The 14,142-nt window shown below is 28.6% G+C and overlaps 2 protein-coding genes across 2 annotated transcripts; one reads left to right on the forward strand and one right to left on the reverse strand.

Moving 5' to 3' along the window:
- The first annotated feature begins 7,324 nt into the window (after positions 1-7,324).
- On the forward strand, positions 7,325-8,303 carry LOC117914006 (bZIP transcription factor 53-like). The gene has a single exon (XM_034829154.1). The coding sequence runs from the start codon at positions 7,655-7,657 to the stop codon at positions 8,117-8,119; it is 465 nt and encodes a 154-aa protein (XP_034685045.1). The 5' UTR covers positions 7,325-7,654; the 3' UTR covers positions 8,120-8,303.
- A 2,009-nt stretch (positions 8,304-10,312) lies between these two features.
- Positions 10,313-12,735, reverse strand: LOC117914109 (probable bifunctional TENA-E protein). Its single transcript, XM_034829303.1, has 3 exons — positions 12,487-12,735; positions 11,902-12,119; positions 10,313-10,897 (listed from the first exon to the last, which is right to left on the reverse strand). The coding sequence occupies exons 1-3, from the start codon at positions 12,619-12,621 to the stop codon at positions 10,582-10,584; spliced, it is 669 nt and encodes a 222-aa protein (XP_034685194.1). The 5' UTR covers positions 12,622-12,735; the 3' UTR covers positions 10,313-10,581.
- Between the last annotated feature and the right edge of the window lie 1,407 nt (positions 12,736-14,142).

The raw sequence follows: 14,142 nt of genomic DNA on the forward strand, positions 1-14,142 counted from the left end.
GCTAGATGCCCAACTACGTGAAGGTCGGTCATAGGGTACTGTATATTTCTTGGCAAAACACTTGTGTCTTGGAAAAACAAAAAGCAAACAACGGTGTCTAGATCTTTAGCAAAGGCCAAATATGGGTCAATGGCAGCAATCACGTGCAAACTTACTTAGCTAAGATATTTGCTTCAAGACTTAAATGTTTATCACCACGAACTTGCTAGGTTGTTTTGTGACAATCAAGCAGCCATATACATCACAACAAATCTGGTATATCATGAACGTACTAAACACATTGAGCTGGATTGCCATACAGTCCGTGAAAGAATTCAAAACGGTGAAATTGAAACGGTTTATGTGCAAACCGGGAAACAAGTTGTCGACATATTCACATAACTGTTGGGACAAATAGCTTTCAAATCTCATCTTAACAAGTTGGGGGTTCTTGACATTCACACTCCAACTTGAGGGGGAGTATTAAGGGAAAATGGATCATTTTGGTATATGGTATAATCGTGATTTTGGAAGAATCGTTTCAAGTATGGTATAATTGTGATTTGGAAGGTATGAATGGCAAGGAATTCAAACTATGGCAATGTAAATATCAAAGAGGTCAACAATTTATTAGAATAGTTTTTTTTCTTCTTTTATGTATAAAATCCTGCAACACTAAAAATGAAATGTACTTAGAAATATTGAGAGAAATTTTGCATTGTCCTCCCAATTATTTTATTTCTCCAATCACCATTTTACAAAACGAGAGGTAAATGTGTGGTTTTATGCATTAATTCTTGACTTATGTTTTGAGCCACAAAATGCTTTTGGTAAAAATATTTTGAATGGAAATATTGTTAGACGTAAGGGCGTTTAGTAAAACTTAATACTTTAATGGTTTAAGATAACTTTAAGTTAAATTATATTTAAATTGTTGACTTAAACTTATTAGTTTAAATATTAAAGTTGTTTGATAAAATTAAATTAAAATTTATTTTAATGATAAGACAAACCAAGTTAAGTAATAATGGAGGTTGTTGAGTAATGAAAGAGATCATGGAGGTAACTAAGGCAAATTGTAATAAAAATGTAAAATGAAAATGTGGACTTAATAATAAGCTAATTGTTGTTTTTGACTTTAAGTCATGTTATTAAATTATTTTACTAAGCATATTTAATTTAATGACTTAAATTGAGTTATTAAATCACTTTACATTATTAAGTTGGTTTACCAAATGCACACATACTCTAAGAATGATTGGGTTTTTCATGATGATTAAGGTCTTATTTAGATTTGCATTTCATTTTTGCTTTAATTTGAAGTTAAAAGGGATAATATTGGTATTATAAAAATTTTCTTAAACATATAACTTGTAATATTATTACTTCTATATTAAGTTTTTTCTAAGTCATAATTTTTTTGAATGAAATTAAATTGACAAATATAAAACCTTTTATTGAGTTTAGAAAATGATTTTTAGACTATTCTTTAATATTTTGTAAAATAAAAGTTTGTTTAAGAACTTAAATATTATGTTTTTTTTATGTTTTTAAATATATTTTAATCATATAATTTATTTATTTATTTTAATCATTATCCATAATTATATAAATTATTTTTTAAAAGAGTCTTAAAAAGGTGAAAAAATAAGTGAAACAATTAAAAAATATTATTTTAAAATACTATTTTTGGTTTTTAAGAACAAAGAATTAGTTTTTATTTTTTAATTATCAAACATGATTTTTTTCTAGGAGAAGAAAAAGGTATTTTAAAAGACAATTGCAAAAACATAACCTTAGCTTCTCAATCCAAACGGGACGTAAAAGTATCAAAATGAATGGACGTTTCCATGAGGTCCAAAATGATAAAAATGAACGCACATTTGCATGTGAGCCTGTGTATCCTTCGCTACGAGAGACATCTCTCTACCTCTCAGTATTGGACACGGGCTGAGTCGTCCCAATTGGATTGGGCCCAGCGTAATATAGCTCTCTGGGCCCAATTAGGGACACATAGAAATCTGTTCTTTGTGTTGAGAACGAAGGGATGAGTCGAATTCAGATTGGGCCCCCTGTATCGACAAGACTGTTCATCTAGATTTCTTGTTACTTTGCTACCATATAAACTTAATCTTATAACTTCCTTTTGACCATTATAACACATTTTTTATAATGAGATGTTATACTAAATCTATATTTAATTTGTAAAAAAATAATTAAAAAATAAATTGCATTGAATTGAAATTTTTTATAACAATAAAAAATATATGACATCCCAATATTTGATATTAAAAAAAAATTATATGAAAATATTCTCTTGTTTAATATTATTTGAACATCTTTCCACAATTTAAATTCTAATATATAACATTTTTATTTTTATTTTTACCAATAATTCCATAATTAAATGTTTAAAATTTTACAAATAAAAACATTACATGTGTTATTAAGTAATAATATTAAATTATATTATATACAAAATATATACAAGGATTTTTTTATGTATTAAATGATAGTGTAAATTTGTTATATTATACATTTTTTTTAAAACCAAAAGCTTAATTTTAATTAAACTCTTTTGTTTTGAAAAATGAGTAATATGAAAAATGAAAAATCGAAAATTAAGGAAATGAATATATGATTTATGGATCATCCTTATCTAAAATTTGGTTGAAAAGGTGATATAAAAAAATGTTGGATAATTTACCTTATGCCTTCTTCTATGTCATAATTGGTTTAAAATAGGATAGACTAATGGAAACATGAGATAGAATATCTCATCTTATCCTATCTTTATGGTTGACTATAAATGTAATATATTAGATATTATTTCAAGTAGGACCCTCGAATATTATATCTAACGGGTAATAAAAATTAGAATAAAAAAAATAATTCTAATAATAAAATTTTAGAAAATATTAAACTATTGAATCCAACTTTTCATCTTATTCGTGTGGTTAAATCTAGATTATTAAATAATGATATAAATAAATGTGATTAAAATGTAATGATATAAATGTACATGTAACACCAATTGATGGAAGATACTTTTTTCAAATAAAAAATATATTGATTCTCCGTGTTCAAGTTTTCAAAAAAGAAGTTTCATTTGTATTTAACAAACCCTTCCACAATTTTTTTAACAAGTAAATTTATTTTTTCCAATAATATTAAAATTTAAAAATTCAACAATTTTATATATTAGATTTTGATTTAAATATTATAATATTTTTTTGTCCTATTTCATTATTAACCAAATATAAATAGAATAATAACACATATCCTATAATATTATATTTGATCACTTTACCATATAAAAAACCTTCATAATACCATCCTATATAATTTGGAAACCCAAGAAAACATTATTAAAGAAACTCATATTAAGATAAATAATACATAGAATAAAAATAATCTAAGAAGATATCCAAAATCAAACCCATAATAGGTAGGAAAGAAAAAAATGATCAAATATTAAAAAGATTTGGTATTTCTTGTAGGATTCACAATACTTTCTTTATATACTTTCAAAAAAATAATATATGAAAATATTTTTATTGCTAAATTATTAAACTCACGATCTCCTGTTTTATTGGAATATACTATTAGATTTTATTTATAAAAAAAATTTTAAAATAAATTTTTAACATTTTGTACAATAAAACTCTATTTGAAAACTTAGAATATTCTTATCCTATATTCTATGTTTTTAAATATATGTTAAAAATAATTTTTATATATAATATTTTATTTTTAATTTATTTTTATATTTTTATAACCTATTTCTAAAATAATTTTTTAAAAATAAATGAAATAATTAAAAATTTTAAAAGATATCATCCGAAAACACATTTCTTTTTATTTATTTTTAAGATAAAAAACTGTTTTTTTTTTTTTCAAAAACAGTTTTTCTGTTTTCTTAGGTAACAAAAAATTATTTTCAAAACCAGTTGGACAAACATGGCCTTCCCTTTCGTCATTCACGTGCCAAGATCAGCTAGCTCACTAATTACAATTTTCTTTAATTAACTACAAAAGTTGGTAATGAAAGTGGGAATCTGCCGTAGTATTGCGGCTAAGAATTGACACCTAGAAAAATAAAATAATAATAATGATAAAATAAAAAACAAAAATAATTCAAAATTAGTAATCGTGCCCAACAGATGCTGATGCATGCATGTAGACACTGAGCAACAGCCATTGTATATGAATTAATGTTAGGCTGTAGTCCATTGTTCTAAAAGAGTTTTAGGTCAAGAGCCGGCCACCAAGTCTACCTCCAACACTTGGTTCCCGTCCTGATCCGGCGGCCTAGTTTAAAATAAGAAATATTATGAAGCAAATAAATTAAATATTCATGGTGTGTGGTCGAGTTGATTTGATCATCTACTTATCATATATGGAGATCACACACGAAAAATTCTCAACATGTATGTTTTACCATGGCAAATTTTACAATTTTTTTTATTTAAATACGAGGTAAATTATTTTTTTTTTATATAGAAATTTTTAGTTTTTAAAATAAAAAATAAAAAATGTTAATTGTTATTTCAAATGACTTCTTACATGACTTTAAATAAAAATAAAATATAAGCATATGAAAAAAAATTAGTTTACTTTTATTTTGTCTTTTTTTTTTCTTAAGTCTTTTTTTTTGGACTTCCTCAATCATTTTAACATTAAAAAAAATTGTAATATACCTTTAGTAATAAACCCGTCTCCTATTCCATATATCCAAGTATAAAAAAGATATATCTATATCTATTAATTTAAATTATATACATATTTTTAATAACTTAAATTCAGAATTCAACTAATATCGATTCAATACGAAACCTTATTATATTAAAATTTTGTGATAAATCTTTATAATAATCCGTTATATAACGTACCAAATAAAATTATGACATATATCTAACCATCTTAATCAATTTTTTATATTTTAACCATATTATTTGTACCATTAATCATAATTTTCTATACTCCACATGTAATTGAGCCGTGGACGACACTAGGCCACAGGCCATAGTTCCAATTTACTTTGCTTAAAGAAGCAAATAATTTAACATAACATTTTCCGTAAGTTCTCAAGACCTAATAATTCTTATAGCCGCTAGAATCAAAAGGCAATCAACACTATGGCTTAGCGTAGACGTAAACTACCTTCCATCTCATTAAAAAAACAAAAGACAAAAAGCAAAACAAAACGACGTCGCTATTAGCTTTTAGATGGCCGTCTAATACGATAAATATAATTATAGAAGTTATATTCAGAGTGATGGCAACATGTCCCCCTCCTAGTCCTTTAATCGAAGACAAAGGAAAAAGGCGAAGCACAAGTTGAACACTAGACAACAGTGGGAGATAAAGACAACTATGGAATACGTGACGGACCAGACTTTGAAATTCCAAGGTTTCTATATATATATCTGTAAATGGTGGCGAGGCGACAAGTTGATGTCAGATGTCAATTCGTCTATGTCTATCCTTGTTCTGAATTAATTACATAGTCGGTATTGAATTGATCTGGACTTCTCTTTATGGGATGCATTTTTTTCCCTCTTCCTTTATTTTTGTCTGTCTGAGTGATAAGTTGACACTGAATAAGAAGTGTGGAGCCTACTTCAAAACTTAAAGGCCTGTTTGGTGACCTATTCGAAAACAGTTTAGGAGAAAATAAGAGGTGTTTGATACCTGCTTTTAAAAATAGTTTTTTGTTATTAGACGGCCAGCTTTGGGCCGTTTGGGGACCTATGAAAACAATTTTAGAGAAAATAAGGGTATGCTTGAAAATTATTTTTGAGAATAAATTTTTGTTATCTAAAATAAAAAATACAAAAAAATACATTTAAGAATCAAAAATTATTTTTTATTTTTAAATGATATATTTTAATTATTTTTTATTGTTTATTTTTTTATATCTTTTTTACTTGTTTTTTAAGGATTGTTTTAAGAACTAATTATACAAACACGTAAAATAATTAAAAATAAAATATTAGATAAATAAATTATTTTTTAAAAATATTAAAAATAGATTAAAAATATTTTAAGTTTTCAAACAAACTTTTGTTTTATAAAATTTAAAGAATAATTTTCAAAAACTATTTTTAAAATTCATTTTTTAGAATTATTTTCTAAAACAATAATTAAACAAGCTCTATAATTAAAAATAAAAAATTATAATTTAAATTGGAAACCACATTTAACAATTTTTTAATAAACAAGAACTTTTTGAGAATTTATTATGAGAATAATTAATTTGAATGATTATTTAAAAAAATAATTATATAAATATAAGGAATAATTAAAAATAAAATGGTGTATGTAAAAGTTAATTTTTAAAAATAAGTTGATAGCATTTTAAATAAATAGAAAGTTCACAAACAAACTTTAATTTAAAAAAATAATTTTTAAAGTAAAAACCTATTTGAAAATTTAGAATATTTTTAATTCATTTTCAATATTTTCAACAATTTTTTAGATATTTTCATATTTATATAATTATTTTTCCTTAAAAACAAATAGAAACAATATAATATAATTGAAATATATTATAATGGGTCTGGAATATTTTCTAGACTTCTCTTATGGTTTGATTTTTCCTTTATTTTTATGTATTTGAGATATGATGAAGTGCAAACGTTGTTGCAAAAAGTGTACAATGAAAATTCTATATAGAGTGAATTGCTTCCTTGTCTAGTCAATATAAATATTTGAAGTATTTATTTCTATAAAACTGTTAATGCATGGTTAGCATGAATTTTTCTATTTTAATTAAATCATCTTCAAGTTTCCACTACAAAGTATTTTAATCATTTTTTTTAAATCTATTATTTAAATTATTCTCTAAAATTTTAAAAACAATTTTCAAAAACATATAAAGAAACAAAGTGTTTTGAAACCGCTACTAGTAAAGGAAGCCAACCCTTTAAAAGGGAGAAAATATCTTAATATATTTATAAATAAGAAATTAGAGTAATTAAGAGGAATATAATATTAAAGGAATGGCAAATGAAATACTAAATAAAGAAGGAATATAAATTTTATTTTATTTTGTTGAAAAGGAAGTCACGAATATCCAAAACTGGTGTTTTTTTTTTCTTTTCATATTTATCCAAACAGTAAAAATAAAAACAAAAATAAGAAAAGAATCTACAAATGTCAAAGATTTAGCAAATTTGCCACATTTTTCTTATGAAGTTCTCTTACTTTCTTTAATTTCAATTGGAAATAATATTTTATTTGGTAAGTCCACTCACTAAGAAGTTTCCTTGAAAGATTCAAGATTTTAGGGTGTCCACCAAACCATTGGATATCTGGAAGGCCTTATCCTCTATAAAGAGCATATTTCAGAACTCCCAAAACTTCCCCACCTCTCTTCTGGTTTCACCCTGTTCAATCATCAGTTTCGTTTCTGTTTTTCCTTTTTTTTTTGTTTTCTGTTTTTGATTGGTTTCTAAGCTTCTGATCATGAATCCACGTCTGTAGGACTGTGATATGAACTACACAATCCTCCTGCGTCGGTTTCTTCTCCTCCCGTCCTTCTCTGTGATGTTTCTTTACTGGTTCTACACATTTTCAGTATTGTGATTTGTTTCGTTTCATTTCGTTTCGTGCTTCTGTAAATTCTAAACGCGGCGTTTTGATTGATCTGAGATTCTGAAACATTGAGAAAATGTTGTCTGCGCAATACGGAAGCGCAGGGTTGAAAGAGAACTCACCGTGCGGAGCGGTTGATGAGAAGAAGAGGAAGAGGATGATCTCGAACCGAGAGTCCGCAAGGCGGTCGAGGATGAGGAAGCAGCAGCATTTGGACGATCTGATAAAGCGCAAGAGTGAATTGGAGAATCAAAGGCTTGAGATCAAACGAAGGATCGATATGTACCAGAAACTGTGGGAAGCGACTGTGGGGGAGAACAATGCGTTGGAGGCTCTCAAGGAAGAACTCACCAAAGAATTGGAGTCCGCCAAATCTTGTGTCAGTGATTTCAATGCGATTGAGAGGTTGGAGACGAATTTCGCTGGAAATCGGATGCTGAAGCCATTGATGGATGTCTCTGGAGCTCGAGAGATTGTTCTACAACCATGGCAGCTTGGGCGCTCATCACAGCCGATCGCTGCTACCATGTTTCAGTTTTAGTACTGACTTAATTTACCGAATCGGTTTAATTTTTAGATTTCTCTCTTAATCCGACTGACTTCAGTGAATTGGTTTCAGTGAATTGCAGATATCCTCTGCAATCTGCTTCTTCACTGAATTTTGTCTGTACCCGAGTTATAACTTATAACTGGTTTTACAATAAAGCAAAAATCACAATCATCAACTCCTTCTTCCAATTCGAAGATTACACATGCGATTAATTGGTTGGTATATTTACCACCCACTGACACACTTGCACTCTTATATCAAGAAGCCACTGTTAGAAGTTTGTTTTGAAGGGTGAGTATGCTTGTAAAAATATACTTTTTCGGTACCCTAATCCATTATCGATTGAATATATACAAAGTGAAATTGTGATGTGAACATGAGTATATAAAGATAAAATTAAAGTTAAAGGTAATATGAAAAATATGATCAAGATAACGAAGAGAGAAGAACATTAAAAAGAGAATTTTATTTTGTTATCTTTGTAATAGCGTATAGATTATATATTTTGATTAAGTTGTGCTATGTTTTAGTGGGGAGTTTGATTTTCTTGTTTTCTTTATGCGTCTTGTATTTCCATCCCACCATGTTTTGTTTGGCACCTTTGATCATATTTTACTTGTATATATAAAAAAAAGAAATTAAAATCCCAATCTCAATATACACACACGGGTTTGACTATATTTTCGAAAAGGCACTGCCAAGGATGTCATATGCTCACACCTTAATCCCATTGTTTTTTGCTTGCTTTATGCGTGGTCTTATTACCACTAGTCTTTATTGAATGCTTTATGATGTGATCTCATTGATTTTTTACTTTAATTTTATTTACATATTTGCTTATATTCTTATTCAATATCTAAATTTTATAAATTTGGATCATGATGTTAATATCATATCACTACCATAAAATTTTCATATATATATATAAGGATTATCTTTTGAAATGCCCAAAAATCCTTATTGGTTCGGATTAAAGTCATTAATACAACTATAAATACAAAAACTATTTTCTTTTCCATGACACAAGTCTCAAGGAAGGTTTAACAATAAAGCAAAAACCACAATCATCAACTCCTTCTTTGAAGATTACATATGCGATTAATTGGTTGGTATATTTACCACCCACTTACACACTTGCACTCTTATATCAAAAAGCCACTGTTAGAAGTTTGTTTTGAAGGGAGAGTATGCTTGTAAAAATATACTTTTTCGGTACCCTAATCCATTATCGATTGAACATATACATAGTGAGATTGTGATGTGAACATGGGTATATAAAGATAATTAAAGTTAAAGGTAGTATGAAAAATATGATCAAGATACCGAAGAAAGAAGAACATTAAAAAGAGAATTTTATTTTGTTCTTTTTGTAATAGTGTGTAGTGTATTGATAGTATATTTTGATTAAGTTGTGCTATGTTTTAGTGGGGAGTTTGGTTTTCTTATTTTCTTTATGCCTCTTGTATTTCCATTCCACCATGTTTTGTTTGGCACCTTTAATCATATTCTACTTGCATATGTAAAAATAAGAAAATAAAACCCCAATCTCAATATATACACACGGGTTTGACTATATTTTAGAAAAAGGCACCACCAATCCCATTGGTTTTTTGCTTTATACGTGGTCTTATTACCACTGGACTGTATGGAATGCTTTATGATGTGATCTCATTGATTTTTTGCTTTAATTTATTTAGTTGTATCAAATCCATACTTGTTCATATTCTTATTCAATATCTAAATTTTATCGTACATTTTTTTACCAGAATTGCCGATTTTAGTCTCATATCACTACCATAATTTTTTCATATATATATATATATATATATTACTTTTGAAATGCCCAAGAATCCTTATTGGTTATACTTTAAGTCATTAATAGAACTATGAGTACAAAAACTATTTTTTTTCCTCAGCACAAGAGTCTTGAGGAGGGTTATATATATATATATTATATATCCTCAGTGATGATAGTCCAGCCAAGTCCTCTCCTCTGGTTCGTGAGATTGAAGTTTCAGTGATTTGGGGAGGAAAAAGAATGAACAAATCCCAGTGGAGATTGACCAGAGAAGTCATCACAATAGGATGCATAGAGATTCTTCAACAAATTTCCAAATTCCTTGAATCAATCAAGGGCATAGAAAGCTCCTCAAATTCTGATAAGAGATTAAGGAGTTCAAATCATACCCTTTAATATATCACACCAATCACCATTATTCAAGTCAATAAGATATAATACTTGATGAATCCTTTTTTATATCAGAAGCCATCCAACATGTAAAACTACTCCCTTTCATACACAAAGTCATAAACATGCCATTTTCATCAGCAGTTAAAAGAACTTCACTGCAAAAGCTCACTACGGAGAGACTAGAGGCAAGCATATATATATATACTTAAGAGCACAAGTGCAATCGGATCTATACCATGTCTTTGGCACAAAGACAAAGTACTCAGGTTTTGCCTTGACTCATGTTCCAAAATTCAACTTCAAGTTCGAGAATCTGTAGTAAAGCCACTTCAGCTCTTGCTACTACATCTGGCGGGGCCTTCCCTAGATGCCTGTTTGCAATGTTTTGGAGAGAACGACAATATTGACCGAAGCCATCGTTGCCCCATCTTTGGCAAGTCTCTTTTAGTTCAGGGGGAGTTTTGGAGCCATCTTGCAAGCAGAGGGCAAAGCCCTCTTGATAAACAGCTTCAATGGCCCAAAAGGCTGTGATGGCTACTGTGTACTCGACCTGCGGGCTCATCAGGCTCTCCAGAAATCTGTAGCACCGTGCATACCATTCAATGACCTAAATTGTAGTAGTCAAGCATGTGTTGAACAAATTTCTAATGGTGGATACAATTCTTTCCAGTGGTTTGCTTCATATGTTTGTTTTGGAGAACAAAGTGACCATGAACATGTTATCCTAAGCTTTCAAGCTCAACTCAATTCTTCTCTTTTAAGCTCCTAAATGTTATGCATTTGATTTTTAAGAAGGCGCCTACATCATAAATCTATTTTTTATTTTTCTTTATTTTTTTCTTTCTTTCTATCTTTCCTTTCTTATTCTATTTTCCTTAGACTATGTTTAGTTCTGAAAAACTTGATAGAAAATATAAGAGAAAGAAAATAGGGAGAAAAAATCGAAGGAAATAAAAAATGAAAGAAAAATAAAAAATAAATTTAAAGTCAATAAATTATTTTTATATACTTCTTCAAACTTATTGCATTTATTTTTTTCTATTATATAAAGATTAAATAATTTTAAAATACATAAATTTAAAACTAATTTTAATTATATTTTATTTTCTTTTGTATTTTAGAAAACTATTTTTCTTAATATTTTTTTTCTTTCCTTACTTTCCATTAACCAAACCTTATACATTTGATTCTTAAGAAGCACGGGTGCTCACATCTTAAATCTGTTTTTTATTTTCCTTTATTTGTTCTTTCTTTCTACTTTTCCTCTCTATTTAATTTTCTGAAAACCAAGTATAGCCTAAGAAGAACTCCCATAGTAACAGAGGAATCAACCAGTTCATACCTATTAGACCAGTTACAGTATGGAACATTCTCAATTGATTATTCTATTAAATGAGAGAATGTTTGTAGACCTTTCAACTCTTCAAAGACAAAAATAAACATGTATGAGAAACAGACATTCACAGCAATCACCATAATTCCATAGATCAGAGAGTAAATACCTCCAAAGTAAGGAAATTCAAAATACTGAAAGCTACATAAGATTGATATCCAGGTGTAGTGTTATGTCAAGAATTTGTACCTGCAATACTCCTGGTTGACCTTCTGAGGAACAATGGTAGATAGCTCAAGTCCCCACTTAGAGGCTTCTTTCTTGAACCAAGCAATCTCATCATTCAGAGAAGCCATACCACCCAATATGACTTCCATATCAGAACTATTATCCGACTCCTTACAAGCTTTAAGCAACACACTTGCGGAAAATGGAACAAATGCCCTAACAAATATGTAATCTTGTCCCTGCATTTCGAATTGTCCACGAGGTCAGTGTTCAATTTCTGGGTTAGGGTTTAGGTTGGTCTAATTACTCATCAGGCCCAAAATTGTTTCTGATACGATAAAATTGATGAAGGGAAAATCAATGAGAAAGAATATGAATCTCTATTGTTTGGTTGAAGGGAAAATGTGATAGAAAGTACAACCGAATACAAAATGATGGAAATTTATTCACTTCGAATCTCCCCACGGAATTTGGAAAAGAAGAGGGAAAAAGAAATTGTCGGAACAGATTCAAAATATGAATTCATCGGAATGAGACGTTGCAGTGACCTGAAATTTCTTAAACCCCAAATCCAGAAAAGCAATTACAGAGTAAAAGCGAGAATACCAGCCATCGCTTGAAGGATGAGAAGTCGATGGTTCCATCGCGAATGCTGAGAATCAAAGGGTGTTTGGTAGCGCGGATGTAAAGCATACGGTGCTTCCTCAGCCATGTCTCTATCACTCCGCCGCCTACCTCCATTTTCTTCGCCTATGTTCCTCTCACTTTCTCTTCAGCGCCAGCTCTCTGGAAATGGCGGCACAGGCTTTGAGGCTCACGCCTCTTTTCTAAGCTCAGACGTGGGCAGCATGCAAAATGAACGATTGGGGACTCCGAGATTCCGTTAAAAATAACCCATTTACCCGAACAAAAATATACGCTTTATCTTTCATTTAAAAAAAAAAAAATCAAATTAAAAAATTGCTTATCAAAACTATGATTTCAATACATATTTAAAAATAAAATTTGAAATTTTGATTTTTATATTTATATTAAGCCTATATTTGAGTAAAAAGTCAAACAAACTTTTTAACTTGAAAAAAAAATTTAAGTAAATTTTGTTTTTTAATTAAATAGAAAAAATTAAAATATTTAGTTGAATGGAAAAAAAATCAAAATATTTAGTTTTTTTTATTCAATTAAAAGTAACGTGTGTTGTTATCAACCAATATAATTAAAGAAAATTTATTATCAATGAATTCGATTTTATTATATTGATTGATATCAACATATTATTTTTATTTGAATAAAAAAAACTAAATATTTTGATATTTTTTATTTAGGTAAAAAATAAATACCACATTAATTTTCATATATTTTGAAATTATTGTTTAAATTATAAAATTAATTGATTTAAGAAAATAAAAAGATTTCATGTTTGTAAATCTAATCTCATCCATTTTTATTTAAAATACCCTTTAATATATTGATTATTTATATGTGTGTTTAACAAAAAAAGTTATTTCACAAGAGAAACGGAAAAATATGTTAAAAAATGTTTAATTTGTACGTTTATCATATTATCATAAATTCAATCGGTATAAACAATTGGAGAACCATGGTACTATACTTTGATGCTTATGCCGTACAACACCAAGAATAGTAGTTATACTATTGATATGTAGAATGTATCGAGCATGCATTGATTTGATTATACAAAAGGGATTTGGGTTTGCAGGTCTTAAGACAAGAAATCTAGTGATATTTTATCATTTCTTAACGACTCATTCAAGGGTTGGATCCAAAAGGCAGTGAAAGGGCCACAATCGATTTGAACTATTTTACGGAATTTCCGGTCAGAATCTGCTAAGAACTTCAGCCAATAATCAAACAGAAAAGATAAAAATAAAAACCAGTCTGTTTGACTGTTGAGAAAAACTAGAAATAGAAAATACACTAGAAAATTTTCAACCTTTGTATTATTCATTTTTGGGTTACGGAAAAAGAAAACAAAAACAAAAACCCACATTCAGTTACATCTATTCAATAGTGGATCCAAGAAAGAGGAATAAACGTACAGAGATATTTCAACAAGAATTATAAAGCATGAAGCTTGCTGATCACACTTAACACGTAATATTCAAATTTTAATCTCTTTTCTCTTTTTTTTTTTTTTTCAGTTTCTTAGCAACCAAACAAGGTGGTGAAAAGCAGGAAAGAGTTAAAGAAGAAAAATGACCCGGAAGCTGACATAAGTCACATAATTGATGATACAGACTCTTG

This window comes from Vitis riparia, chromosome 5 (assembly GCF_004353265.1).
Source record: "Vitis riparia cultivar Riparia Gloire de Montpellier isolate 1030 chromosome 5, EGFV_Vit.rip_1.0, whole genome shotgun sequence".
Lineage (NCBI taxonomy): Eukaryota > Viridiplantae > Streptophyta > Magnoliopsida > Vitales > Vitaceae > Vitis > Vitis riparia.